The sequence below is a fragment of the Labrus mixtus genome, chromosome 11 (assembly GCF_963584025.1).
Source record: "Labrus mixtus chromosome 11, fLabMix1.1, whole genome shotgun sequence".
In the NCBI taxonomy this organism is placed as follows: domain Eukaryota; kingdom Metazoa; phylum Chordata; class Actinopteri; order Labriformes; family Labridae; genus Labrus; species Labrus mixtus.
Window position 1 is genome coordinate 10479128 of NC_083622.1, and position 26680 is coordinate 10505807.

Genomic DNA, 26680 nt, shown 5'->3' on the forward strand with positions numbered 1-26680 from the left:
CTGCTCACTACAAAGAAACTAATGTTGCTTATTAAACGGGATTACTTTGCTTCTATGGGAGATTGTGCAGGCTTGGAAAGATAGAAAGTCAAGAGGTGGATAGTTTTATGAATATAGACATACTGGCTAAGCTTCTGGCTCATTTTAAAGTCTACTCAATGAGTTGCTTAAATAAAAAGCCAGAACACTCGATATGTAAAGAAAGGCAGACTCTTTCCTGTAATTGTCTGTTTACAAAAGTTGTCTCCTTTGACGTCATCCAGGGAAAAACAGCTTTCAACAAAGAGATGTTTTGTTGTCGGTTTCAATGAAAGGACACAGATTAATAAAAGACAAAGCACGAAGAAACAAGATGGACAGAACAAGCAGAAACCTCCGGCGTTGAAAAAATGAAGCCAAAGCCGATGTTCAAAGTCCTGCAGTTTGTGGAGTGTCCACTTGAGGCCGGCTTTTATGCATGCCAAGGTTGGAGCTGCACATCACATTGTGTTAATAGCCTAACACAGTGGGGGTTTTTAGGCTACTTTGGGTGCACTAAAGCTGCAAACTGGGATAGATAAAACGGTAAAATGTAATTCAGGATGTCCAGCACAGCAGGGTGTCCATATAAACAAGGAACCAAAATCAAGTGCAATCACAACGGCCCTTTCCCCAAATTCTATGAATTGCCCTTCAGAGTGCCTTACATTGGAGAAAACATAAAAGACTCTCTGGGATGCCATAACAGTGGAGAAAAGAAGATAGTGGCCTCTGGCTTGCCCTTAAGTTGAAGAAAACACAATAGTGTATTATAGTCTGCTCTAAATATAAAGAACTTACTGCACACTGGTTCCCGCCAATGTCACCTATATGTACAGGCAGCCTGTAATACTTTAATATATTTGTTGTGTATGATATTTAGTTGCTTCTTTCACCACTGAGTTTATATCATTGTTGGGTCAGAGGTAGGGTGTGAGTTCAGGGTTTGAAGAAAGCTGGGAAAAACGAACTTCTGTGCACCTTCTGTTCGACTTATGAGTAAAATAAAACTGTCAGTTTGGGACCCCTTCGGGTTTATTGTATGTCCACGGTCCAGATGCACTGGCCCTTTAAGAAGCTCCACTGCTGCACTTCGCGTTTTTTTTCCTCTCCCCCTTTTTCACCAGTGTGTGTGTTTCACTATGGCGAAGGAATAAACAAACAGAGCGAGATGGGTAGGAAAGCAGCGGTAACGTTGAACACACAATCTCTCCGTCTGTGACTAACACCAGTTACAAAAATAGTCCAGAGACTGGTGTGTGTATGAGGCTTTTCGGCAGGGTGTGCACACGGTTTTTTTTTTTTGTATTTGTGTGTATGTATGTGGTCGGGACACGGATGCTGTCAGTGCGAATAGCGATGAAAAGAGCGAAAATAGTTTGTACACTGAACGCCTCAGTTGAAGCAGCCGGTGATACGGGCGAACCGTTACTGGACTCCGGACCGTTTCCAGGGCAACGCTGACCGAACGACCTTTTAGCTCATAATTTAACATTTTCTCATTATAATTCGCCTCGTATTATCTTTCCCCCTCATCTTTAAGTCGAATAAAGCTGTCGGGAACAATGTTGACAGGATCTAAAACAACGTTCAAAGTGAGACAAATGCTTCCTGATATCAAGGTAAGATTTTAAACGTAATCTGACTAACGGTACATCAAGTTTTGTTGTTATCCTCTCTGCTCTGTGACTTTTGGAGGGACTTCAGTGTAACAGTGTAGGCTCTGTAATTATCAGTTTAATTGTGATTTGAAAGAAAGTCAAGTGAAGGTTAGAGTTTCATCAGTGTTTTCATGCCGTCAACACTCCTAATGTGATCAAACAGCAGACAGGCCAGGAAGCGTGCAGGAGGTGTCACTGTGCAGGAAACACCGGCCATCATTCACAGTGCAAAAGCTATAAATGTATACACAGACAGTCTGCAGCCTGGCTGAAGTAATAGAGATTCCCCTATAGTGTGTAATGTTATTGTTATTATGTTATTTCTCTTCATAACTCAGGGTGGCAGCTTTACAGGCTGCAGGGCTGCTGTTTCCCTCTGTCTGAACAACAGGGAGATGCATAATTACTGTAAAAAGTAGGTTAGATAATGTCACCGTATTTGGCTACATGACTTATTAAAGGCCAGGGAAGTGGTGGTGCATGTTAATTACTTCTCATGGCAGGGGGTTCACCTCATATGGGACTGCACACAAAGAGAAAGGGTGAAGACGGTCATCGTCTCCAGAGAACTGTGTGTACTGAACAGTTGTAACTTGTTTCAGCTGCTTTTATTGCTCGGTCTTAAAAGGATCAGATGATGCTACAGTGAAATGCTGAAGGCAAAAGTCTTGTGCGTCTCTGTTTCAAATGATCAGACAATATTGTCCCAGTTAAGGAGCACCTTGGAGGTTAGAAGGACTCATTAGTTTGATAGACAGCACAAAGAAACATGTACACACACAGTATGGACGCCTTGGGAACAAGCTTTTGGCTCCGTCTTTGTGTTGCCTGGCTTTTTGTCTCCCCCTGGTTATTTTCAGCAGCCGCAGGGGAAAATCAGTACCAGATGCCTCTTTACTCTGCCCTTAGGCGAGGCTTGCATGTGGAGTGGGGGTGATGTTCACTGCACAACATCTGGCTGTCGCCATGGAGACACCAGTTGGGGGGTAGAGGGGTTTTGAATTCGATTACCTCTGAAAGGGACGCGCAGAAATCGTCACGTCCCACCACCAAAGGAATCCGATGTGTCCAAGTATGAGAATGTGGCTGATCCTAAGATATGGTGATGTGGAGTAGTAGGCTGTGCAGATTATATGCACAGGCCACCCACACACGCTTGTGGGTTTCACTTCCATGAGCATGTGTTGAGACCGCTCTAGAAAACTGTATCCAATACTGGGCTGATTTTGGACCAGATGGCTTTGCAGTTTGCGTGTAGTGGTGAATCGACTCTTTTTTAAATGGTTTTTGCTCATGCCAGTTTGGAAGCAAAAAGCAAGACACACAGGTTTCAATTAATGAGATGTTTCAATACCGTTTTCCTTCCCCATATGGGTTCTGATTGCTTATCTTCCAATACTGAGGTTCATTCTACTCAACCTATTGGATTTAATATTGCTGTAAAACATGGCTCATGTAAAACCCTCAAACATGAACAGGTAGAATACATACAGATTTATTGATTGTGTAGTTTGGTGTGAGTCTTCACTGTCTTCAAATGTATTCAAATTAATAATAATCTTTTATGGAAATGTTTTTTTAGACACAAACCGCCCTCTTGTGTGTCTGGAACATTATCAGGGCCGTATAGGAATCGGCAGGTTAGACCTTGAAAACTGGAAATCAGAATTGACAAAAGAAAAAGAATAAGTGCATCGCAATTTTGAATCATTACATCTTTAGAGTCAAGCATTCTCTCAAGCACCTCTACAAGTTGTTTTTCGTAGACTTACTCTGGATCCAAGGAGATTTATTTTACACTCACATCAGATTAAGAAAAGCAGCAAATCCTCTAAATTAAGAAGCTTGCATTTGGAAATGTTTGACATCTTTGTCTGAAAAATGATACCCAAGGGATATTAAGAAAAACAACAGCAGTAGTTGCATCAGGATGCTCAGGCTTGCATCTTGACAGCAAAGCAGGCTTACTAAGTCCTATTTTGGCTGCGCCTTTCCCCTCGAGTTCACTCTATATCTGCATCTCCCAGCCCTGCTTTGAAGCAGTCAGCATGAAAGGCACTAGGCACAAAGCTCCACAGAAGCAAAAATGCCAGAGAAGGTTTCATCTGAGCTCTATTCAGAGAGACTGTAGATCCAAGCCTGATAGGAGTAGACCAAAGCAGTACAGTCCCCCACACCCGCTCCCACAGGACCCAGACATCATATTCACTGCCTGCCTCAGAGCTGCCGAGGATTCCACTGCTTAAACAGAGACAACAATGGACTCCTCTTCGTGCCAGAGCAGATTTATGGTCCCGTTAGAGGGTGTATCGATCTGACATTGGGTGATAATTAACCGGCGGCACTATTCACTTGTGAAAGGCCTTGGTCTTGAGAGGTTAGGTCGTTTGTCTGCTTTGTGTGTGTGGAAGGGCTCTGATAGTCTTACTCCTGGGACATGAGCTGTCGGAGTAGAGCGGACTGTCAAAATAACGTTTCATATAAGAGACGATTACACTGTCAGCTACTGATAATGTTCCATGTCCAGCAGTAGATTTTTCTCTCCAATGATGTAGTGTTAGTGAGAATGTAAGGGGCTTTTAGAGATGTAAGTGTGCTCCAGAGACCAAAAGGAAGAAATGCTACTGCTGGTGATGGACACACTGCCTGTTGTGGGAGTCAGACATGTGATCTTTGAGTCACAGAATGATCTGTCTCGCCACAAGGCAACCCTCCTGCCCTTTAGAGGAAGAATCTGATATGTCAGGGCTCCTCTGACAGGCAGGATAGTGACTGATGGCAACTAGCTGTCAAATCAATCACTGTTTGATATGTGAATGTAGGCTAATGGAAACTGACCAGTTAGCTGCACTGTTACTCTTACAGTTTATTTATTAATGCTGACATGTATTTTTCACTGTATTGATTTGATAGTCATGCTAGTGACACAAATGTTAAGACTGAAATCTTAGTCAGTCAGCCCAACCTTTTTATCCAAGCTGTAGTTCTCAAAATCATTGCACACATTTCTATGACATTTGCTTTTCGAGGACAAAAAATTAATTTAGTGACCACCAGGGTGAGACTTCTAAGTATGCCTGCACACTATAAGGAAACCTGCAATGTGCAAATAAACATGTTTAATATTGCAATGACAAAATTTAAGCAAAGAATGCACAAAATATTGAAGCTTGCATTTTAGTTTCAACTTTCCTTTTCCTTCAAAATGATTCCAAAATGTTGACGTGTTGTTCTTTATCCTACACGGTCTCCATCAATCAAATGTCCCTTTGTCCTCTCTCAGCCATTGTGCTCACTAACTTTGCAACAATTTTAACCGAATGACCTGCTGATGGCCAGCTAGGTAGTCATTGGATAAGCCAATTGCTTGGAATGCATGGCCCTTTTGTTTTAGGCAGTCTGTTGTACTGCGTTTTATCAAACTGGTGATAAAAAAGGGATTTACTCTGCAGCCCTGTTCTTAAAATGACTCATCAATCTGCTTTTCCTTCTGTCAGCACTTAGCAATTTAGCAATAAGAGGAAGGGACGCTGTGGATGCAAATATGTTATGAGACAATGAAATGCTAATCATGCAACAGCAGGGATACTGTAAGAGCCAGTAATTATCTTTCTGTTGTGCGTCTAGAAGTCTAGACTGTTGGTGTTGTAATGAAGGACTGATGAGAATTGATGCACTGCTGTGTGAATACTATCCTACTGCCATTCTAGAACGGTTTTAAAATAAAACAGTACAGCAGAGAGAGCTGTTGTAATTGCTGCAGGCTTTGCAGAGAAATGGGGTTAAAAGCTGGATATCCACTACAGTGCAATTCAGAATTTTTGTGCATTCATTATTCACTATGCCAATCCCAGTTCATGAAAGATTAATTTATTATTTTACCCTATATGTCGAAATCTGTTTCAGTCGTCTCTGAAAATGAAGGTTCCCTATCGCAGACCAAAATGCAGCTTTGGCTGAATTAAGTTTGTTTTTACACTGAACAGGAAACAGGGCATGTATTTTCCTACTGAGGCTTTCATTTTACTGTGAGCTGCTGATTTTTATTCAAAGCAGGTTTTTGTCCTTTTGCTTTGCCCTTGGGGGTTTGCTTTCAGTGCAACAATATGTTTGATGGCAGGTGTTCTGTTTCGGTAAAAGGAAATACAGTACAGCAGTACAGGTCTTCTTTAAAAGGCGAGATAAAGGAATTATAAAACAGGCAAAGTGAGGATCAGAGTTCTCAGTCTATTTTATTTTAGTACACAAAAATAGTTATGTTACTGTGAGTGCAACAAGAGGAAAAACATCAAAGTGAGCTGTATTTAGAAAATCCAACTCAAACCTCTATTCCCCATGAAGCCAGTTAACAAAGCCATGAAACTGTTCCCATTCATGTGAGAAAATGAAAAGCACAATACAAACAAACAAGTTGTAACCCTCTTTAGTACAGTTACTCAAAACGAATGTGTATTTTACAGGCCTGAACATATAGTCTTTGTCAGTAGTATGATTTAAAAACAGAATGAAACACTGCTTTTCTGCAGTGTCCCTCAAAGTCTCCCATTCATTCACTTCCCTCATGAGTTTAGCCTGTTGTTTAAGAAAAGAGAAGTATGTTCCAGAGCCAGGAACAGGCACGCTTACTGCAGAGGTCTGGCTGCAGTAGCAAGGGGAAGCCATGAGCAACGGAAAACTGCAATAAGCCTTGGCTACTGTCCCTGAGGATGAAGGGAGGGAGCGGAGGAGGGCAAAAGTGGGGCAAAGAGGCAGAACAGGGGGAAAAGAAGCGAAGAAAGTGGAATCGCTGGGATGTCGCAGCCACAAAGTAAAATGTCAGCTTAAACATGGCCCTGGGAGTGACTCAGAGAATAAGGTAGCCGTATTGTTGCATTCCCCTTTTCCTTAACTATGTTGCTTTTATACTTGTCTTGTGCAGACTTATGGAGAACTACCTAAACCTTTACATGCAGTCGCTGTAGATCTGACACTTTTAATTATGTGCACAAATTATTTTCTAACCGACACGTCTCCACTCACATCACCGTTATCACATCGTGTTCTTCACACACTGACAAAAGCTGCATGCTTGTAGTGCCTAACCTTGTGCATTGCAGCGTTATCGAGCGAGTTCACAACACCCTGAGGCCTACTTTTGTCTGTCTTGACAGTCTTCAGAGGACAGCTGTAAGACACAACAGTTAGGGAAGGAATAACAAAAGCAGCTCATCTGAACAGCCTTTGATGTTCTTAAGAGGGGATGAGGAATTCAGCTGTGGGTTTTCTGTGGGTGTTGATGGAGAGACTGAGGGAAAGCATAAGACATTTTTTAAAGCCAGAAGAAAGAAATATGAACAATGCCCTGGCAAGCTGAGACAAAGGCTTGTAAAATGTTTAGTGTCCAGCCTTATCATAAAACAGAGCTTGTTTTTTTTCCACAGTAGTTTTTGCCAACATCGAGCTTTCAGACCTTTTCAATATGGTCATTAAATCTTTGAACTAAATTATATTTTACATGCCACATTCTATAAAAATGTGGGGGAAAACTGTCAATGCTATTAGCTAATTTCTGTAGCTTTATAACAGAAGTTGGAGCAGTATGTAAACATTTTATGGTGAGACATTGGATAATAGCAAACTTGCAAGTCTGACATTAATTAGTGCTCACATTATTTGCATCGATAAAACCATACTGAGTTGTATTACTGTTATTTATGTTCAAGGCTCACTCAGTAATACTTAAATTAATTTGCATCTTTCCTTTTAAATAGTTTACAGACAAGTCAGGCACGTAATTAAACGGTTTTCTGCAGATTTAATGAATTTTGTTTGATATACTGTGTATGCCACCATATCAGAAAATGGGAACTCTTATAGAAAATACGATGTCATCATGCTCTTTTCAGACAGCATCTGCAGCAGACGGTGTTTTTTGTTTGTTTGTTAGAGAAACGTCCAGAAGCTCTCGCATGCAAAGAAAACAACCGGCGATGAATAAGTGACATTTACTACCTTTTCAAGTAGCAAAGGTCCTCTTTGTTAAATGTTCCCTGTTTTTTTTTTATGGAGGGCAGTAAGCTTGTAGTCTCAGGTTTTAATGAGCCGGCTCTGAACTAAGAATTCACCGCACTGCAAAACTGCTAGCACAACACTGGCGACTGAGTAGATTCATTGTTATTGTTCACACATCCTTGCTGAGTCGTAGAAATACCGGTGTTAAGTGATGAAGCCCATGCCTTAAATGAAACACTCTATAATGGTTTCATTGTGGGTCAGAATTGCTGAGAGAGACGTTTGAGGCGCTACAATGTAAAGTTTTTTCTGAATGTTGAACTCTATTTCTGTCCCACCATAAAGCTTTTTCACTACCTGTATAACCAAAACGTCCTCTCACATTGCATGCATTGGCATATTATAGGATTTCAAGCCGATTAATGTAAATGGTTTTCACAAAGGGGGGTTAGTAGCAAAGTTAAGTGGAAGCATATGTGCTAGTAAGCTCACAGTCTGATTATAGAAACCTCTGCGGCTCTGTGGGGTTGGATTCTCAACAACGTGAGACTAAACGTCTTTTATAGAAGAAATGAGGAACAAACAGCCAAATGGAAACCAAGAAGTGTGGAGAAGTGTGTGCTTGGCCTTTCCCCCCTTTGTCTTCGAAAATGAGCCCATTGAGATGAGCCAGACTTTGAAGAGAAAATCAGGCAGAGCTTTGATTTCAAACATCATCAACACGACTAACTGTGACATCAGGCTCTGTCCGTGTGTTTATTAGTGATTCCTGTTTATTCTATGTCTTAATGAAAATGTTTAAAAAATGTTTTGGCTTTGGTAATAAATAAACCAAACCACTATTCCCTTCAAATGAACACGGACTACATAATACTACAAACTTTTATTAACACAAGTGATTCACACGTGTCATTAGTTTGGCAATTTTGTTAATTTACTTATTTGTTGTCTTATCAGGGGTCGGATGAGAAGATCAACACCAATTTAGTATTTTATTTAAAGGGATATGTTGAAGATTAGCAACCTTAACCCTAACTTTTTGAGTTCAGCATGTTGTTTTAAATCCCCTGCAGTTGTTACAGATGTTATTTGTGTCTCTGTGAACAGCTGCAAAGTTGTGAAACAAGTGCTTAAATTTGATGTTGTTTGTGCCCTGGAAACTCTACAGTCTATTTTAGCCTGGAATTCTAGTCTCTTTATACGCATGGGTTGTAAACTATCCACAAAACTCAACTAAAAACAGCAAAGATGCATCCCAAAATATGAGTGGGGAAGATGTTATTTAAATGTGACTACATTCCACTGTGATTTGGCTGACCTGAATATCTAGGCATACAGTATTAATACAAGACAAAGTGTTGTGCCAAAGAAATGCATGACAGTGAGGCTGCAGCTGCCAGTGCATAATGCATCATAATTAAAGATGCATCGTTTGTGAAAAGCAGAGCCGATAACAATGTTTTTTCACAACTTATTTTGGTGTAAGACTCCCAGAATGCCAACAGTTTCTCTCATGTTCAAGTTGAACAGATCAGTAAACATATCAGAGTTTGTCCGACAGATGACTTCCTCTTCCCAATAAAAAAAAACCTCTTCTCTGAATCAGTAGTAAGGTGCACTAGATGCCAGCATCAAATTGGTACAACAGATTAAATCAGCTACTGACATCGGTTCTGTGAACAGGGCTGATATCAGCTGAAACTGTCTGCATTGCTCTGATACCAGACAAACTCAGCTTTCTCAGTCAGTACAGCACAGACTACACTCACAATCATCACTCACTGGACAAGAATTCACCTTCAGGTCAATTTAACTTTTTAGATAAGCCTAGTTTGAAATGAATTCTTATGTTCTCATGTAACCCAAGGTTCAAAAAGTAAGTGTTGCTCCCAAATCTCAGACAGCTCTTTTAAGAACAAGGCGTCTCAGGTGTTAAACAATGATAGGTGATTTAAAGACAATCGCATTGATAAGAAGAGGGATTAAAGGATGTCCATGTCTGCTCTCTTTCTCTAACAGGAGAGGATGCTCAGTCAGAGCGGGGTAAACGCAAGGAGTCGAGATGTGTTCGGGCTGCGCTGTCTACCAGGTAAGATTGCCCTTAATGTTCAAGCAGAAATATTCACGACAAACTGTGGCTCAAGTCTGAGTTTGTCTCAAGTCATTTTCAGAAAAGGAGACCACGAAGCATATTTACAGCTGGATGTTAATTTGATAAAGTACAATTTTAGCTGTAGAGTGTTTCTTTTTGCTGTCTAAAAATATGATGTTTCAAATAGCAGCACAATGGTAAGGTATAAGTATAGGGGTGTATTATAAAACCATATCAGTGCCGTTTAGCTTAGTATATTAATTATAGTGATCAATATTAAAGTATATTTAAATCACCATTTTTCTTTGTACTTCATAAGCTTCATGTTGTCATGTTTGACAAATGTCCACATCTTTCATTGACTAAACAAGTAACTAGAGCTACTGTAGCAACAAACAGGCTGCTGCTGCCCAACATCGCAGCCAGAAGCACACAGCGAACCGGTCAAAGCATTAAATAATACAACACCTAATAGCACCACTGTGAGCAGTAACACTCAGGCAAAAAAATGCTGCTTTATTATTCTCTGCGGTTTGAAATTCCCATATTGCAATCATGGACACACCTGGAGCAGGAATGTCACAGCAGGTTCTCTGCCTTCGGATGGAAAAACACCTGAAAGGCTTAACACACTAAAGGTCCCTGAGAGACTCGATTAACGCTTACAAAGCTAAGATCAGTGTTTTTTTCTTATGAAATACGATCTGATGTTTACATATAAGTAGCTAATGTGTCTCAGACATTTATTTGTTGTACGTGACTAGACATGGTTTTGCAGAGCTACAACAGCTACAACATGAGAACAGTTTTAGATTCAGTGCAGAATTTAAGCTTCTGCTTTCAGCCTCACAACCTCGACTACTGGTACATGACTACATTATCAGACACTGTTGTGTATTCACTGTTGACCTGAAGAAGTTGTGCCTGTGTTATTGTCTTCACTTTTCGTTAACAATTGATATCTGGCCTAATGCTGCACTATGACCTGGAAGTAAACAACAGGACAGTGGAAGAAAGGTATGCCGAAGTGCGGTGCTGTTTGTCATCTCTCTAAAATGGAGATGAAGTTATATGACACATCTACCAGAGCAATGTGTAACCACTTTAAGCACAGGCATGGACGTTAATATGCAAGGAGGACTGAAGGATGGTGTTTCCCACCACTGATGAAGTAATAATGGTATATGATTTGTAATAATTGAAGGCATTTATTATTTTTTATATCATTCTCATTGGAAAACAGATGATTATTGTGTTTATTGTAACGGTGTATTTTTGATCTGTACTAAAGAACGATATTTTATTAATTTATGCAGTATGATGTCTAGACTTGGACTTCTCTGCAGCACAGCACAGACTTTATCTCCACATTCAGATGAGATACATTTGAATTAACAGTTACCCCCAAATATAATAAAGTTACCCCTAAATATAATAACCCTGCTCCTGTGAAAATGTAGCCTGATAAGTCAACTCTGTTAACCCAAGTGATCGGGCTGAATGGAGCAGGGCACAGACAGTCTCTGCTGCTGCAGTCTGATTTATCCACCTAAGCTGACTCTGCTCATATTTTTGACTCTGCAACACCCAGCAGCAGCTTTTCATAGTTCAAGCAGACCAGATAGCCTTCATCTGAGACAGGCTAATCTTTAACACTGCAAATAAGCAGTTACTCACGGCACTCTCTCACAGCAGATTGACTACAGTGTATGTGTGTGTGTGTGTGTGTGTGTGTGTGTGTGTGTGTGTGTGTGAGGGAAGCTTATTAAATAGTCAGATGCTCTCTTGGCCCATTTCCACCTCAGCCTTCCTTCACCTTCATGTATTTTATATTTTTTTATCTTACTTTTTTGTAGTAATTTAATGTTTTAGTTGTCTTTTCTTTCATCAACTTGCCTTCATAATCATACACAAACATACTGTACACACACATACACACACACACACACACATTAGAGCGTGCACTCTTCAGAAACACACACACTTCCTTCCTCAATTTCATTCACTTACTCAGCCTAATTTGTTTTCCATCAGTGTCTTTTTATCAAATACTTTCCAGACTCAGCCGGTTTTACACACACACACACACACACACACACACACACACACACACACACACACACACACACACACACACACACACACACACACACACACACACACACACACACACATACATACACACACAGATCCTATTCTTGGCTCTTAACATGTCACTGAGAAATGTCGACTGTCTTTACTTTTCCTTTTTCCCCCTGCTGGCTTTCAACCTCATCTCCATCTCCAACACCGCCTCACTGTTCCCCTCTCTCTCTCTTCTCTTTCCTCTCTTCCTCTCGCTCCATTCCAGGCAGATTAGAAGTACAGCTGTAGATGAAAACCTGTTTTATATTTAGAGAAAAAAGAAGATAGATGTGTCTTGGCAGAAATATTTGGGTTTTTACAATCATTATTTTCTCTTTTTTTTCTCTATTGAGACCCACATTATCATCTCTTTAAGCTAAAATAACTATTAGTCTACTGTAAATGTAACATTTTATTCCTTTTTGGACACATCATGAAACAGATTTTGGGCAGTGAAATCTATCCTTTGGATGTGTTCACGCTCTGCAGAGTAAGTGTTGAGACAATTTGTGAGAACAAGTTCACTTTCAGACACAAAGGAGGCGCGAGTGAGTGTTCCGGCCCTGAGTGAAAAGGCTCACGTTGCACTTGTGGACTCTCGCTCTTTCTCCCTGTCTCCCTGACACGCTTTGAAAAAGGATGGGTCATTTGTTGACACTTTGTTAGAATAGTATCGTTAGTTCTCATATCAGTAACAACACAATGAAGCTGTCGCTGCATGGTAGGATAAAGCAGGTTTCCGTCTCAAACTAGAACCACTGACCAGTTAAGAGAAAAAATCCCAAAATCAGAAATATTTCTGCAGAAGTTGTACCTTTCTCCCAGTACTTACCGTGCAGCTCTGAGCGTGCACAGCGTTCTCATGTGACACCAGGACACAGGACCTCAGAAACCGAACCGGCCTGCAGGAGGGCAAACAGGTCAGGACAGCTCCGAAAGCCATAGGTAGATCATGTACCTTTTCAGTGCTGCGAGTGGGGGGGAGGGGGTGTACTGTCCATTCACACACAATGATTAGAGGCCAGGACCCCCCTCGGAGCAACTTCCCAATCCCTTTTTTCTTCACAGTCTATTGTTACTGTGGGATTAAAGGGCTGTCAATCAGCTTTTATCTCTTACTGATTGATGGACAAGAGACCAGAGAATCCATATTTCTATACATATACATACATATACATTATACATATTCGGTTTCTATCCTGATATTGAAAAGTGTTACATTCTCTTTTTTGTGGGTGTGTTTTGTAGTTTAATTCCCACAGCGGGAAAAAAGAGATATCAAACAAAAGTTTTTTCACACATGCACTCCTGAAATGTTCTACATTTTCTATTAAATTTCAGGACAGCCCCTGAAATACCCCTGAGTTGCTTATTCACACATGTCCCTCACAGCATGAAGTTTGGGGATGAGTCTTAGGAGGAAAGACCTGACATAAAAAAGACGCTGCAAGAACCAAGATGGCAGATAAAGCGATAGAGTTCTGGCAGGCCGTCAACCAACGATCCGGTGGGGAGGGGGTAGGGGTGGGGTGGGGTTTGTTCTGGCAGGCCGTCAACCAACGATCTTGAGGAGCCTAAGAGAGCTCAAGAGCTCCCAGGAAAGTAGGTGGTTAGTGACTGAGATTTACAGATAGATACATGCAGTAATATGATGTACTGTATATGCAGAGAGAGAGAGAGAGAGAGAGAGAGAGAGAGAGAGAGAGAGCTCAAGGTGCCAGTTCCCCCGGTAGTCTAAGCCTATAGCAGCATAACTAGGAGCTGGTCTACACCAGCACCAGCCCTAACTATAAGATTTACCAAAAAGGAAAGTTTTAAGTCTATTCTTAAAAATACAGACTGTATCTGCCTCCTGGACCCCGGCTGGAAGGCGGTTCCAGAGGAGAGGAGCCCGATAACTGAAGGCTTTACCCCCCATAGTACACTTAGAGACTGTAGGTACCACTAGCAGGCCTGCATTCTGGGTCCGTAATGTTCTCGAGGGACAGTACGGCACTAGTAGCTCCTTCAGGTAAGATGGTGCCTGGCCATTTAGAGCTTTGTAAGTGAGAAGAAGAAGAACACAATGCTATGTGTTATTGGATATATCCACAGTATCAATGAATGAGTGCAAAAGAACTACTGGCATACGACAATCGCCGTTGTAAACTTGATGTAAACACCATCAACTCCGCCTGCTTGCTCATGGTGAATTTTCCTTAATATAACCTGAAGTATTCACACGTCAGCTCCCCCTGACTTCACACAGATACTACAGTAGAGGGCTGGCTGCTTACAGCAACTCACTCTCTGAACATTTTTGTTGTGCATGTGTGAAAAGACAAAAAGAAATGTTTATATCTGATATATACTTGTAAATTGGTATAGCATTCCTATCATTTTCATATACAGCTATTTCAGTGTAACCGAGTTAAAACTGAACAGCCTTTTAAGAGACTGGCTCACCTAAGGGATGTATAATATGACAAGCTGACTTTATATTCTTTACATTTTGAAATTGCTGTCACCATCTGTGGTAGTAACATCACACAAAGTGGGAAGGTCGTAGTTCTTTGTACTTTGTTTTGACTAAAAAAAATCTGAATTGAGAAAGTCCTCAGACGTACAGTAAAACTCTTCTGACTGTCACGTGTACAGGAAATGTCCCCATCTGCTGTGAGTGTGTCAAGATACTTTTAACTCTAGCCCCAGATTTAACCAAAGGTAACCCATCTGTGGTATTTACTTCCTGTGGGCTAAGAAGGACAGAGACCTTCCTCTCTGTGTGCATCATAGCTTGAAAACAAGGACCAAATGTTGCTGGAAACAGATAAAAGTCAGGCTGAGAGCATGTGGTTCAGATCTTTCTCAGCAGACTCTTCTCAGGGCGGATCCTTCAGGTCGCTCTCTTTTCAGCCGGTGACCACAACGTCAACAGAAGCAGCTGAAACATAAAGGCGGTAAACACATACAAACATAATGCAGCGGAAAATAATCTTGTTTTTATCCCTATCAGCATATAACGCAAAAACTTTACAAATGCTTTCAGATGGTGTACTTTTTAAACGACTTTGCATTCTTAAAACACACAGCATCCTGAAACTTGAAGTCTAACCCTTTCCCAGTGTTTCAGCGAAACTGCTTTTATCTACTGTAAATGGTTTGAATTATTTGAATTTTGGCGGGTACGGTTAAACTACCAGGTCCAAAGGTGTGGTGGAATGTGAGCCCTTACTGTTCAAATACAGCCAAAAAAAATGTGAGTAAATGCTTGATGTCTCTGTAATCAAACCATGTATGGCAGATTTGTGCCTCGATTTTGTTTATACCATTCAGTCCAGCCAAACCTGTTATTTTAGCAACCTTTCATCCTTGTAATGCTGTCAAAGTGATTTTTGGGGCCCTTTGCCTTCATTAGATAAGACAGCTGAAGTGAGACAGCAAATGTTGGGAGGAGAGAGTGTGGAATGACATGCAGCAAAGGACTGAGGTCAGATTTGAACCCACTGCCCCTGCGATGAGGACTATAGCCTCAGTACATGGAGCATGCAACATAACCGCTTGGCTATCCGGCGCCAACTAATGCTGTCAGATTTAAGTATCTGGCATTCTTGAAACTACTGGGAATGTGAAGTCCACAAATTATGTTTCAGCAGTGGGTTGGTCGACAGGTTTTTTTTTAGCTTGCTGCTCTTTGCTTGAAGCAAAAAGAAATAGCATTCACATGAATATGGTGATCAGATGCTGCTATTGTGTTATTGCTTCTGATAACTGTTAACTGTTAGCCACAACTACTGAGAAAGACTATTGTTTGGTAAAACAATTATGCCATGATGTCCCAAATATTAGTGATCTATTCTATACACAAACTGTCACACTTACAACCTGGGTATTCATCTGGGAAAGACGCAGCAATACTGTGCAAGTACAACATGTACTTTAACACTGGAGCACTGTAGGAAGAACATAAAAGATTTTATTTGATTAAAGGACAACGGTCTCGTAAACACCTTCACTCGTCTTGTTGACTCACGCTTGGCTGAAGCACCTTCTAACACAAACTTTTTATTTCCTTTGAAAGAGTGAAAATCGGCCCAGAAGCCTCTGGTTCCCTGTGTTCTCCCTCTCTCTCTCTCTCTCTCTCTCTCTCTCTCTCTCTCTCAGCTCTCAAATCTTGAGGCTGCAGGAATGTTTTTGTTCCTGATGCACCCTGGGGAAACATTAAAACAAGGCACTCAAAGCCACAGATTGTCGTCTGAAAGACGAGCTCTCAGCGTGCTTAAGGCTTCACTTTACTGTTCTAAGCATCTGAAATCTCGGCTGGCTCATGTGTGGTCAGGTTTAAATGATCAGTGCTGTCAGCCTAGGTTTCTTTATGCAACGTTTTAGAGGCTGAATAGAGAAGCAAAAGCATAATCATAGTGCACACCCATAGATTTTAAACTCCTCTTGTGTAGTCAGCAAATGATAGTGTTAAATCAAGGGCTCTTCTTCCTCTTCCCTCTCTTATGGTGTAAACAAGTGTTACATGAAAATGACTGTTTCCTGTTGGTGCTGTGGTATTCTTCTAAACATTCATTTGGCAAAGAGCAAGTAAAGGCATTCTGCAGAAACGTTTCATCTTTTATGTTCAGTTTTAATGCTGGACTAGCTTCTTCCACATGTGCAGGAAAGGAATTTTGTTTCCTCGGAATCTTTTTTTTTTTTTTCGAGGAACCAGCAGCATTTCTCTGTTTTATTTCACGGTATTCCGAGCGAGTATAAAAACATTTGCATGCAATGTGTCCGGCTAAACCCTCCACTTGTTGTGCACAAAAAGGCCATTTTTTCTAAGTCTATCCTATCCTGGACTTTGTTGCCATGGAAACCCACGGTCTAGCTGGCATAGTCTTTGTATTGCTGCAGGAGTCTGTTTAGAAATGCTGTCTCACTGCTGTGTGTGTGTGTGTGTGTGTGTGTGTGTGTGTGTGTGTGTGTGTGTGTGTGTGTGTGTGTGTGTGTGTGTGTGTGTGTGTGTGTGTGTGTGTGTGTGTGTGTGTGTGTGTGTGTGTGTGTGTGTGTGTGTGTGTGTGTGTGTGTGTGTGTGTGTGTGTGTGTGTGTGTGTGTGTGTGTGTGTGTGTGTGTGTGTTTTGGGGAAAGTGGTTTCCTTTTTTCCGCTTTTGAGAATGTTTGTGAACATCTGTGTTTGTGTGCAGTAGATTTTTTCAGGGCGACAAGGTTTGTTTTAGGAAGCTTTTGTCCTGGAATTTCAGATGCTTTCCCAGCTGTCTTTACTGCTTTGCTGGGGACAAAGATTCATCACACGGTCACTGCGGGATCGATTAATTATTTAAAGAGTCCTGAAAAGAGTTTATAGTCAAGTAACCTTACCTGTTAAATTATTTTGAAAATAAACAAATATAAAAAAGAAATAAAGAAGAATTGTTTCCCTAGGAGTAATTTAGAAAATTTCAATGATATATATATATTTTTTAATCAGTCATACACAATCATCAGAACATACTATGATAATTTTGCTCAAATGTAAGTGAATGGATCACATTTTATTTTTGACACTCTTATTTCAGTGCATCATTTCTTGCTGCAATGTGTCAACTGCCTCAACAAATACAACCAGCCTGTTTCTGCTTTTTTGATTCAAAATTACGACTGGGCAATGATGATCGAATGACAGAAGAAAAGCAAGAAATAAATGATTCATGGTTCCCACATAGCAGCAAAACAGCCGCATACATGGAGGGAACTGGGCAGTCAATCACAGAGTACAAAATCATCAGTATCAAGATGAATACTTTTTAATGCTCATGTTACTCCCTTTCAAGGCACAAAACTATTTTTGGGAGGAGATATCAAACAGCTTCATAAAGACACCACACCTTCTAGCTTGTTTTAATTACAAGGTGTTTATTTTCAGGTCTGTATTTTGCACTGATAGCCCAGCGTTGCATTTGACCTTTTTAATGAGGCTTTTCTTTTTACTACTAAAATGTTTCAAACTGATCAGGGGGTACTTATCCATCTTAAAATATATTTTTTTATAAATTATTAATGTCTACTGAAATTGCTTTTGTGTCTATGCTTATTTAATCATACTCATCTTACTGTAATTTTATAGTTTACATTTTCACTGATATTTTTAAATGTGGTAACACTGAAATGCAATGTGAAGTCACAGACTAGGACACCGTTATTACGCCGATGCAGAATCGATATGAATGTAAAAAGACGTGATGACGGCTGAGCTTAGTTTACAGCACTGCTGCGAAAGGGCACTCTGAGATTACTGGGAATTACTGTTATCAGTAAGCTGATGTTGTAGTTGTACTTCCTGCTCCTCCCTTCTCATCTACCAATACTCAAGACATGAAGCAAAAAGCAAAACAACTTCATAAAAATATTTTTGAACCCACTCCCTGTAATCTATTCAGTATGAACCTGTCTGAACACTTCCTGTTGTGTTTCACAAACTCAGTAACACATTTCCATGGAACGTTTACAAAACAAGAACCTCTTGACTACATTACCCATCAATTCCATCTCTTTTGTCCCCACTAGGCGAGTGTGTGCTTCAGAGAGCGGTCATGGTGAGGAAGAAGTTGTCTGCCAGGGAAGGAAGAGGTTGGGTGTCTGGGACCCTCTTCTGTACCCACTTCAGAGTGGCCTTCGTACCCCAGGACAGTCCCAAACCTGACGTGAGTCCTTCCAAACAGCTGTACTTATTTTTTTATTACCATGGTTTAAGATTTTGATGTGATTGTCTGTGTAAATAATGACATTGTGAAACAGAAAGAACATTTACTTTAATGTGTGTCTCTGTTGTTACATACATTCACGATACAGGACAATGCAGACCCAGTGCTTTTAGGGGATCATGATGTGGCTTTGGCGTCCATAGAGAAGGTTGTGGTTGGTAAGTGAAGCCTTCCAGAGAATGTCTTTCATTACTTTAATGGCTGGAGATTTATTTGCTACTATTACGTTGATGCTACACTCCTTGTTTGGGTCCAATCACAGACTAGTATACTGTATATCATGCCTCTTGCTGTGAAACCCTTGGTATGAAACCCCATGTCATGTTAAAGAGGACTTTGCTATACCGTTAACTTCTGGTTTATTGATTTTAGAAGGATTTTAATTAATTGGATCTAAAAGGGATTCTGGTTCTAATTCCAAGGATATAAGAGATGTGATTGATTTGGCGGCACATGCGGTCGCCATAGTAACAACCAGTCATTGAGCCACTTTGTTTGAAAAAGAAACATACGGGCAAATATCTTTTCACAATATGAAGAATAAGATATCAGCCAAATATAAAAGGTACACCTATCTGATTTTGTTTGAGATGTTTTTACTGGATGTAAATGCTGGTTGTTGTAGAAAAAAGATGACCATATACAGTGATGTTTGATTCAAGAAAATCCACAGGATCACTGAAGAATGTAGAAATGACACGAACATCCAAACCTATTCCTTGAGATCATGCAGGGTAATGCAAGATGTACAGAGTACATACTCTGTTAGTGCATGCAGGTTGTAATTCTTAAGATGTAAGAAATCTGATCGATTTGATGGCACACGTGGTCACCATAGCAACAACACTGGAGATTTTACACCACAGCAACCAGCCATTGAGCCACTTTGTTTGGGAAGAAAACTGAGGAGTAAATATCTGGTCACAATATTAAGATTAACACTAGTCAGTCATACAAGTCATACAATGTATTCCTTGAGATCATGAATACAGCTGGATAATGCAGTTTAGATGTATACCTACGTGTACGTATGTTAGAGTTCTGACCTACATACTGTCAGTCTGTAAGTATGTAAGTAATCTATACTCCAGGGTTCTTTGGCTCTTGACCTGTTTCTCTGTTTAATGTTTAATTACAACTCGTTCCCCTCCTGTGTTGCAGTGGGCCCGAACAGGACCAAGCTTGTAACACCAAACTCCTCTCTGAAGTTCACTCCGGAGGAGCTGGTGCTTTACTGCAGGGACCTGCGAGTCATCTGCTTCCTGTTTGACCGCCTCACTCCTGACCCACAAGTCCTCGAGGTAGGTGCCACTCTCTCAGGTATAGGAATGTATTTATCTACTTTTGAGCATGACTAGATCTGATTCAGGTTTACAAAACAAACTTGTGTGTGCACAGCCCCAACAGAGAAAATGGACTTTATTTGATCTACTAGTCTTTAACATCAGTTTTGAAACTGCATTTTTACTTCTATTTAACGATCAACTCTTGATCCAAGAGATGTATACACTGTAGTTAGTAAATATTTGCTTACAGCTGCATATTTCACTGTGTGTGTGTGTGTGTGTGTGTGTGTGTGTGTGTGTGTGTGTGTGTGTGTGTGTGTGTGTGTGTGTGTGTGTGTGTGTGTGTGTGTGTGTGTGTGTGTGTGTGTGTGTGTGTGTGTGTGTGTGTGTGTGTGTGTGTGTGTGTGTGTGTGTGTGTGTGTGTGTTGGCTCAGATTCAAAGCTCTGCTTACTGTCATGCTGATCATTATTTATTTCAGAGCTTAGATACATATCTGCATAGAGAAGCTGACCCCTAACCATAGACCGTGGATCAATGACTCTGAAGAGCATTGATGTTGAAAGCTGACGACCTTTGTCATGTTGATGTGCTCTCTCTGTGGTTTCTCTCCTCAGATAACCTACACCATCGCCAAGACCTACCAGCCTCTCAAACCAGGGTCAGTGTTATCTTTCCAGAACGCCGCTCTGGGGAGTGTAGGTGAGTGGATTAATGTATGCAGCCTTAATGTATACAGGCCGTTCGTTCTCTTCCTGGCACTGATACGTCTCTTAATCAGTCCGTCTATCATCCTATAGCTGTATAGGTAACGGAAAAACCCCAGAGGGATACTTCAGATAGCTCACATATTTTTTAGTTTTTTACGATTTTCTTTGGGTACTAGGCTTCAACAAACTCAGACTTTAGCCAGTCAAATCAGATTTGGCTGTTCAATCTGAACTTTTGCTGTGTTCACAAATACACAAAACTCCTGAAAATGTCCAGAAACTTTTGAGCTGCACATGTGAACGCCATGCTGGTTGGATATAATGATAAAAGTAGACTACTTTAGGCCCCGTGGCCACCTAGCAGCCAGCGTCTTTTTTTCAAAAATCTTGAGTCCACAGTTGATAGTGGGAAATGACCTGATATTAGAAGCCGTTTAGACCTGTTGGTGTATATTTGAAAGGTGATGGCACGTAAGTGACTGAAAGTTGATCATCTTTTATATTCATTTGTAAATCTCTTAATCACGTAGCTGTTTTACCGTGCCTGTTCCACTGTGAGGAATATTCACAGAAATAACAGCTCAGTGAAAGTGAGAATCAGAAGCCCACATGGATCAGAGGCGCAGTGTGAAAGTGTTAGCCATGTGATGTTCTTCTTTTCTGAAGCTTGAATTTTCCTCTCCTCGTGTGCCTTCATCGAATCTGTTCTCACTGAGTGTTGTTTTTAAATCTTTCCGGTCCTGAGAGAAAATGTACCCCACACTATGATCACTGTTTGTCTTTCAGTCTCTGCTTCAGGTTTGTTTCATCTATTGTTGTTTCTGTTCTTCTATTTTTGAGACTGTGATGTCTGAAAGTCTAAAAACTGGAGCGAATATTAAACAGGGAGCAAACATGTTCTTGTGCTGTAAGCCAAAATCCTCTTTGGTCGGCAAATTTGGAAACATTCCCCTCTATGATGACACGATGAAAAATAGAAAATTTAAACCATGACCAGATGTGGGGAAATCTCTCCAGCGGTTTTGAGGCGAGGCTTATTAAAATGTTCAAGGTCTGATTTTGACAGTGATTGAAAAGCTCAGTTTATAAGACACCATATTTGAATGTAATGACGTGCTGTCGGAGAGAAAGACTCCAGCCCAATTAACACAATATACAACTCGCCAACAAAATAAAAAACCCCTGTCCTCTGTTGTGACCGAACACATGGCTGCTCCCATCGACCATATAGAGTAATGTGAGCCTGTTTGTACAGTACATTATGCTATGTTAAAGCTACGCCAGGCTGACTAGGCTGTGGTGACTGTCAGCTGTCAGATAAATAATGCATCCCCCCCCCCCATCTGAAACAAATCTCTAGATGACCTGCAGTTCAACTCTGCCCCCAGGGTCAAATGTGTCTGCAGTGTGTGTGTGTGTGGGGGGTCAGTGCGATGCTTTCTGACCGCTGAATGTACAACACTTAAACATTTTTAGTCTACAAACGATGCAATCACATTTGTAGAGACAGACGTTCCTCAGATTTAATTCTCACAGTCACTTATGAACATCTTCTTATCTTGTCCCTTTTTTCAGTATATTAAACTATTTTAAATATGTCTTTTTTGCCGTCTTGGTTTCCCCCTTTAAAGAAGCATAAAAAGAAGAGTGAGCTCAGACTGAGTTTCCTAAAAGATGTCTCACAGTCAGCTGCTCCTGCCTGCTGAATATTTCAACGGACAGCCATTTCTTATTCTGTTTTAAAGGGTTAATACATCTTGCCCAAGATGTGAACTACCCATTATTTCCCCAACGGTTAAATAAATGATATGGTCTGCAAAGTGTCGTAAAAAAAGAGAAGAATTCCAGTCACACGTTCTAAAAGTCACCTTCAAACGTATGTGTAAAATCTAAATAAAGTTGAGTTGAATTGAGATATTTAGATTGCTTTTTTGTCCAATGAACTGAATAGAATAGAATCGAAAGCTTGTGTTGTCTTGTAAAATGTAAAAATTAGGAAGGGCTTCAACATACTGTAAGAGCACAACATTCAGTCGTCACAGTAACATAGTTAAAAAAACAATGATTGTAAAGGCATGGCCGCCGATGTAAATTTCACAGTCAGATAAATGTATAGTGGGGCAGAAAAATATTGCACAGATAAAAAATATATATTGCAATTGTAGAAATATGATTATATATAAATATATATTTATAAATCCTAAGAGAATCAGAGAAAAATAAAAACACTTAGCTCCTCTCGTGATACAAAAAAACATACCATTGTTTATCATTTTAACAACCATTTATCATTTCTCTACAGCAGCTTTATACCTCAACATGCCCAATGTTGTGTTTCTCTGAATAGTCTCCCTTGATTCCTCTCTTAAGAAAATGTGTTTGTTTCCTGTTTTTTTTCTCTAGAATAGATTTTTAGTCTTTAAACTATGCTTCTTGCTTCGGCCTTCCAAAGCATCATGAGCATCATGTTATCTGACAAAATCTGTTTTGTGTCTCATCTCAACAACAATCTTCAAATTATTTTCTTTTACTTTTCCTCCTCCAGAAATGAAGCAGTTTCTAAGCAACCGTCCTCGAAATGCCCGCATGAACTGGTATGAGTCTGTCTCAGACTGGGAGCAAGAGCTGGAGCGGTGCGGGGCCACGGGGTGGAGGGTCAGCTCAGTCAATGACCGCTTTGAGATGTCCACCAGGTAAACTCCCACCTGCTTTGTTTTTACTTATCTCCCTGTAACACATTTATGGAGGGGTTGTATGAATAGATCAGGCAGCAAATCCTTGAAAAGAAAGGATTTTTAGAAAATGTAGAATACCAGGCAAAGCCATGGATGAATACTCAAAGAAGACCCCTCATCCTCATCTATCCTTTCTTTCATCTTCTTGTTTTTACATTAGCATAAAAACGATCATGTTTTTCTCTCCTGTCAGCTTGTCACGGTTCATCGTGGTTCCACAGAAGGTTTTAGACACCGAGCTGAAGAAAAGCTTCGCCCACTTCAACGAAGGACGCATCCCTGTGAGTGCACTTAGCATCGAGAAACTTTTGAATAATGCTAGTAGTTGTCCTGAGATTGAAAAACATTTTCAGGTTTGGGACCAACAGTCCTGCAATAAGATAAACAATTTAAAAATAAATCAGACCGACATGCTGAAACTTACATTTGTTTTCAAGCTTGATGAAAGAGACGCAGAGTTTCACAACAAGTAAACAAAAAGTTTAAATTCCTCAAATGAGCACTTGTGTTTCCCAAGTGTGCAATATGTGCTATAATAGAAAGCACATTTTGACTGCAGTCATCCTTTAGATATGTTTTTCCTTCTTATTATCATACCTCAGACACAAATTACACGATGAGCACAGATGTGGCGAAGCCTTGAGGGAATATTCTCACTGCAGAACGTGTCATTAAAGAGGATGAAACTGTGTTCTGTGTTGCAGCGCTGGTGTTGGCGGCACCCTCGAGGCAGCGATCTGCTGCGAATGGCCAGCTTCCAGAACAACATCTACCATGAGAAAGACGACATTAGGTGTGTGTGTGTGTGTGTGTGTGTGTGTGTGTGTGTTTGATGTTCGCTAAATGGATTTTAGTTTGCACATAAAATGGTAAGATGCACTGTTCCCAGTGGGTTTGACTTTAAATATGACAAGGCAAAACATTGGGTTACAGTTAACTAATCATTGGTTGCATTGTATCCTTTAAAGCTGCTGTGGGAGTCTTATTGTTCGGTAGACACATCCTATGTATTGTTCAAATTAAAATATACTGCTGCTGCACCAAGAAGCCCCCCACGTCATCAAAGTTTGTTTCATGTTGCATCTTATTTTCTTTACTTCAGCAGTCACATCACCTAATTAATTTAAGGTACCAGTTTGCCAACATGGTGCCAATAACATGTTGGATTTAAAGTCACTTCAGAGAGTGTGTCTCTACATTTCTAAAGCAGCTACCACAACAGACTGAAGAAAGGGGATATTATTTTTTCATACAACATGGTAAAATTTAATTAGATGGTATGGCTTTGGGTACATTTGTTAACTATCTTTCATTCTGATAGAATTTAAAAAATGACTTCCTGGGTAAAAATCCACCATGAGGGGGGAAAAGGGAACTTGTTTACAAAGTAGTCGAAGCGTGTTTCGGTGTGTTAACAGCTATTCTCCTGCTGTTCTGTAGAAACCTGGAGCTGATCCTGTTTGGTTGTCAGTCCTCTCTGTGTGTGGTGGTGGAGCTTGGCGAGGAGTTGCCCTCACCTGCAGATATCCAGCTGGCACACAGCCGCCTGCGGGCCCTCTGTCTGGGAGGTGAGAACAAGACAAACACATGCATCCACATACAACACCTCATCAACATGCATTGACGCATGCACCAAAAATACTAAAAGCATTATAGTTAGTTTATTTATCTAACATATGTCACAAAGGGCTTCACAATAAAAGATTAAAATACAAAACAGACATTAAAAAAGATAAATTCATAGAGGAAGACGCTGACAGATAAATAAAGGAAGGTCTAACTACGGAGTCCCTAGCTTTCAGTTATTAAACATATATCTTTCTCTGTCATTGGAGTCTACTGGTTATATTAACCTTGTATATGCCAGTTTTGTTGTATAAATGGGGGCTACACCATTGACTGTATATTAGCATGGACAGTACGTCTCCTTATGTTGTACAAAAGTGAAGCTAAAATACCCCAGAAAGGCGCTGACATATTGTGCTGGTAACTTAATTTGAAAACAAGACATGCAAAAATGTATTCATTTAACAGTCTGAAGGAGGGGGGGGGGGTGTGTTTATGACCTATGCTTCAGCCCGTCAGCAGAGGTCGAAATATTTTGGCTTCACTCACAGGCTGCTTATGCTCCGTCCGTCTTAAAAAACAGTCTCAGATTATAGGCTGAGTAGAAATGGAGGTAGCCTCAGTGTAGGAAAAGTGTGAGGCCTGTTTTTTTGGTACCTTAAACCTTCATTCTCTCTAATAGTGCCCCCCAAAAAACTGGAATTCATGGACGACTTGGAGAAAGTAACCTTACTTCTTTGTTTTCACAAAGTCACCACATAGCCAGCCTGAACGCATATCAGTAATGAATCATCATAGCTGAACCTGACAGATGCTGGGGGGGGGGGGGGGGGGTTGTGTCTGAACTGCAAAGATCTACATTGCCTGCACAAAGTCAAAAAAATAATAAGACCATCTATGTTACCTAAAGACACGAGAATCTCCCCATGTTTCAAACCAAAATTAAATAGTTAAGCTAAACAGTGGCATGACAAAAATATCTAAACCTTCTGATTTCATCAAGTAAATGTAATTCATTCATATTGAGGGAGTCATTCAAGTCACTGTGGATTATTCTGAATTTATTCAAAATTCTTGCTTCTCTTTATCAACATTTGATTTCTATACTGGTTTGTAGGACTGTTTTGGGGGCTTTGTCAGAGGGTCTTTGTTGCTGTTTTTGTCCTGTAAGCACACACAGCACATTCCATGCTTGGGTAAACAGAGAGATGACAAAACTACTCATGGCCCTCTGCAACCACCGGCCCTGGAACTGAAATGTTGACCTTTCTCACACTAGCGTGCACTCTCAGTGTGCCTCTCGCTCTCTCCCGCACACCAACAATGTGTTAAGGTCACTGATTATCAGGGTTGACATATTTGTCAGCTCTGTGTTTTATCTTTTGTGGGTGAGAGAGCTTCACAGCTCAGAGGAATGTCATGTTAAAAACAGCCACTCAGATGTACCGGCAGTGGCCTTTGAGTTATTAAAACGAGTAGATATGAAATGCAGATTGTGTTTGAGGATTGTTTTCAAAAACAGTCCCTCTGAGATGATGTGGATCATGCATTTAGAGTTCCATTTAAGATGTGCATGATTCATTTTAAGGGGGTGGACTGTCTTTTGGTGTGAAATGAAGTGTGAATTATGTCATACTTCTCTGTTAGAAACAGGCGCAGTATTTTGTTTTTAAAAGTACAGAGTTGAAACTGAGTTGATTCCACTTGGTGTTTGATTGTTTTATTCACACATTTTAAAGACAGATATCTTAGTAAGAAACTTGTAAC

The 26680-nt window shown here is 40.5% G+C and overlaps 1 protein-coding gene across 2 annotated transcripts in view; it reads left to right on the forward strand.

The window, feature by feature from the left end:
* mtmr11 (myotubularin related protein 11) overlaps nucleotides 1-26680 on the forward strand; it is a 36676-nt gene that overhangs the window by 97 nt on the left and 9899 nt on the right. The window contains exons 1-10 of one of the 2 annotated variants that reach the window (XM_061049914.1): nucleotides 1151-1640; nucleotides 9690-9759; nucleotides 18422-18558; nucleotides 18707-18776; nucleotides 19780-19919; nucleotides 20520-20604; nucleotides 23158-23305; nucleotides 23541-23628; nucleotides 24052-24140; nucleotides 24788-24915. In XM_061049914.1, the coding sequence (XP_060905897.1) occupies nucleotides 1584-1640; nucleotides 9690-9759; nucleotides 18422-18558; nucleotides 18707-18776; nucleotides 19780-19919; nucleotides 20520-20604; nucleotides 23158-23305; nucleotides 23541-23628; nucleotides 24052-24140; nucleotides 24788-24915 (1012 nt within the window). In that variant the 5' untranslated portion in view covers nucleotides 1151-1583. Of the gene's footprint in view, nucleotides 1-1150; nucleotides 1641-9689; nucleotides 9760-18421; nucleotides 18559-18706; nucleotides 18777-19779; nucleotides 19920-20519; nucleotides 20605-23157; nucleotides 23306-23540; nucleotides 23629-24051; nucleotides 24141-24787; nucleotides 24916-26680 lie in introns of those variants that run through there. The other variant, XM_061049915.1, reaches the window with a different exon arrangement.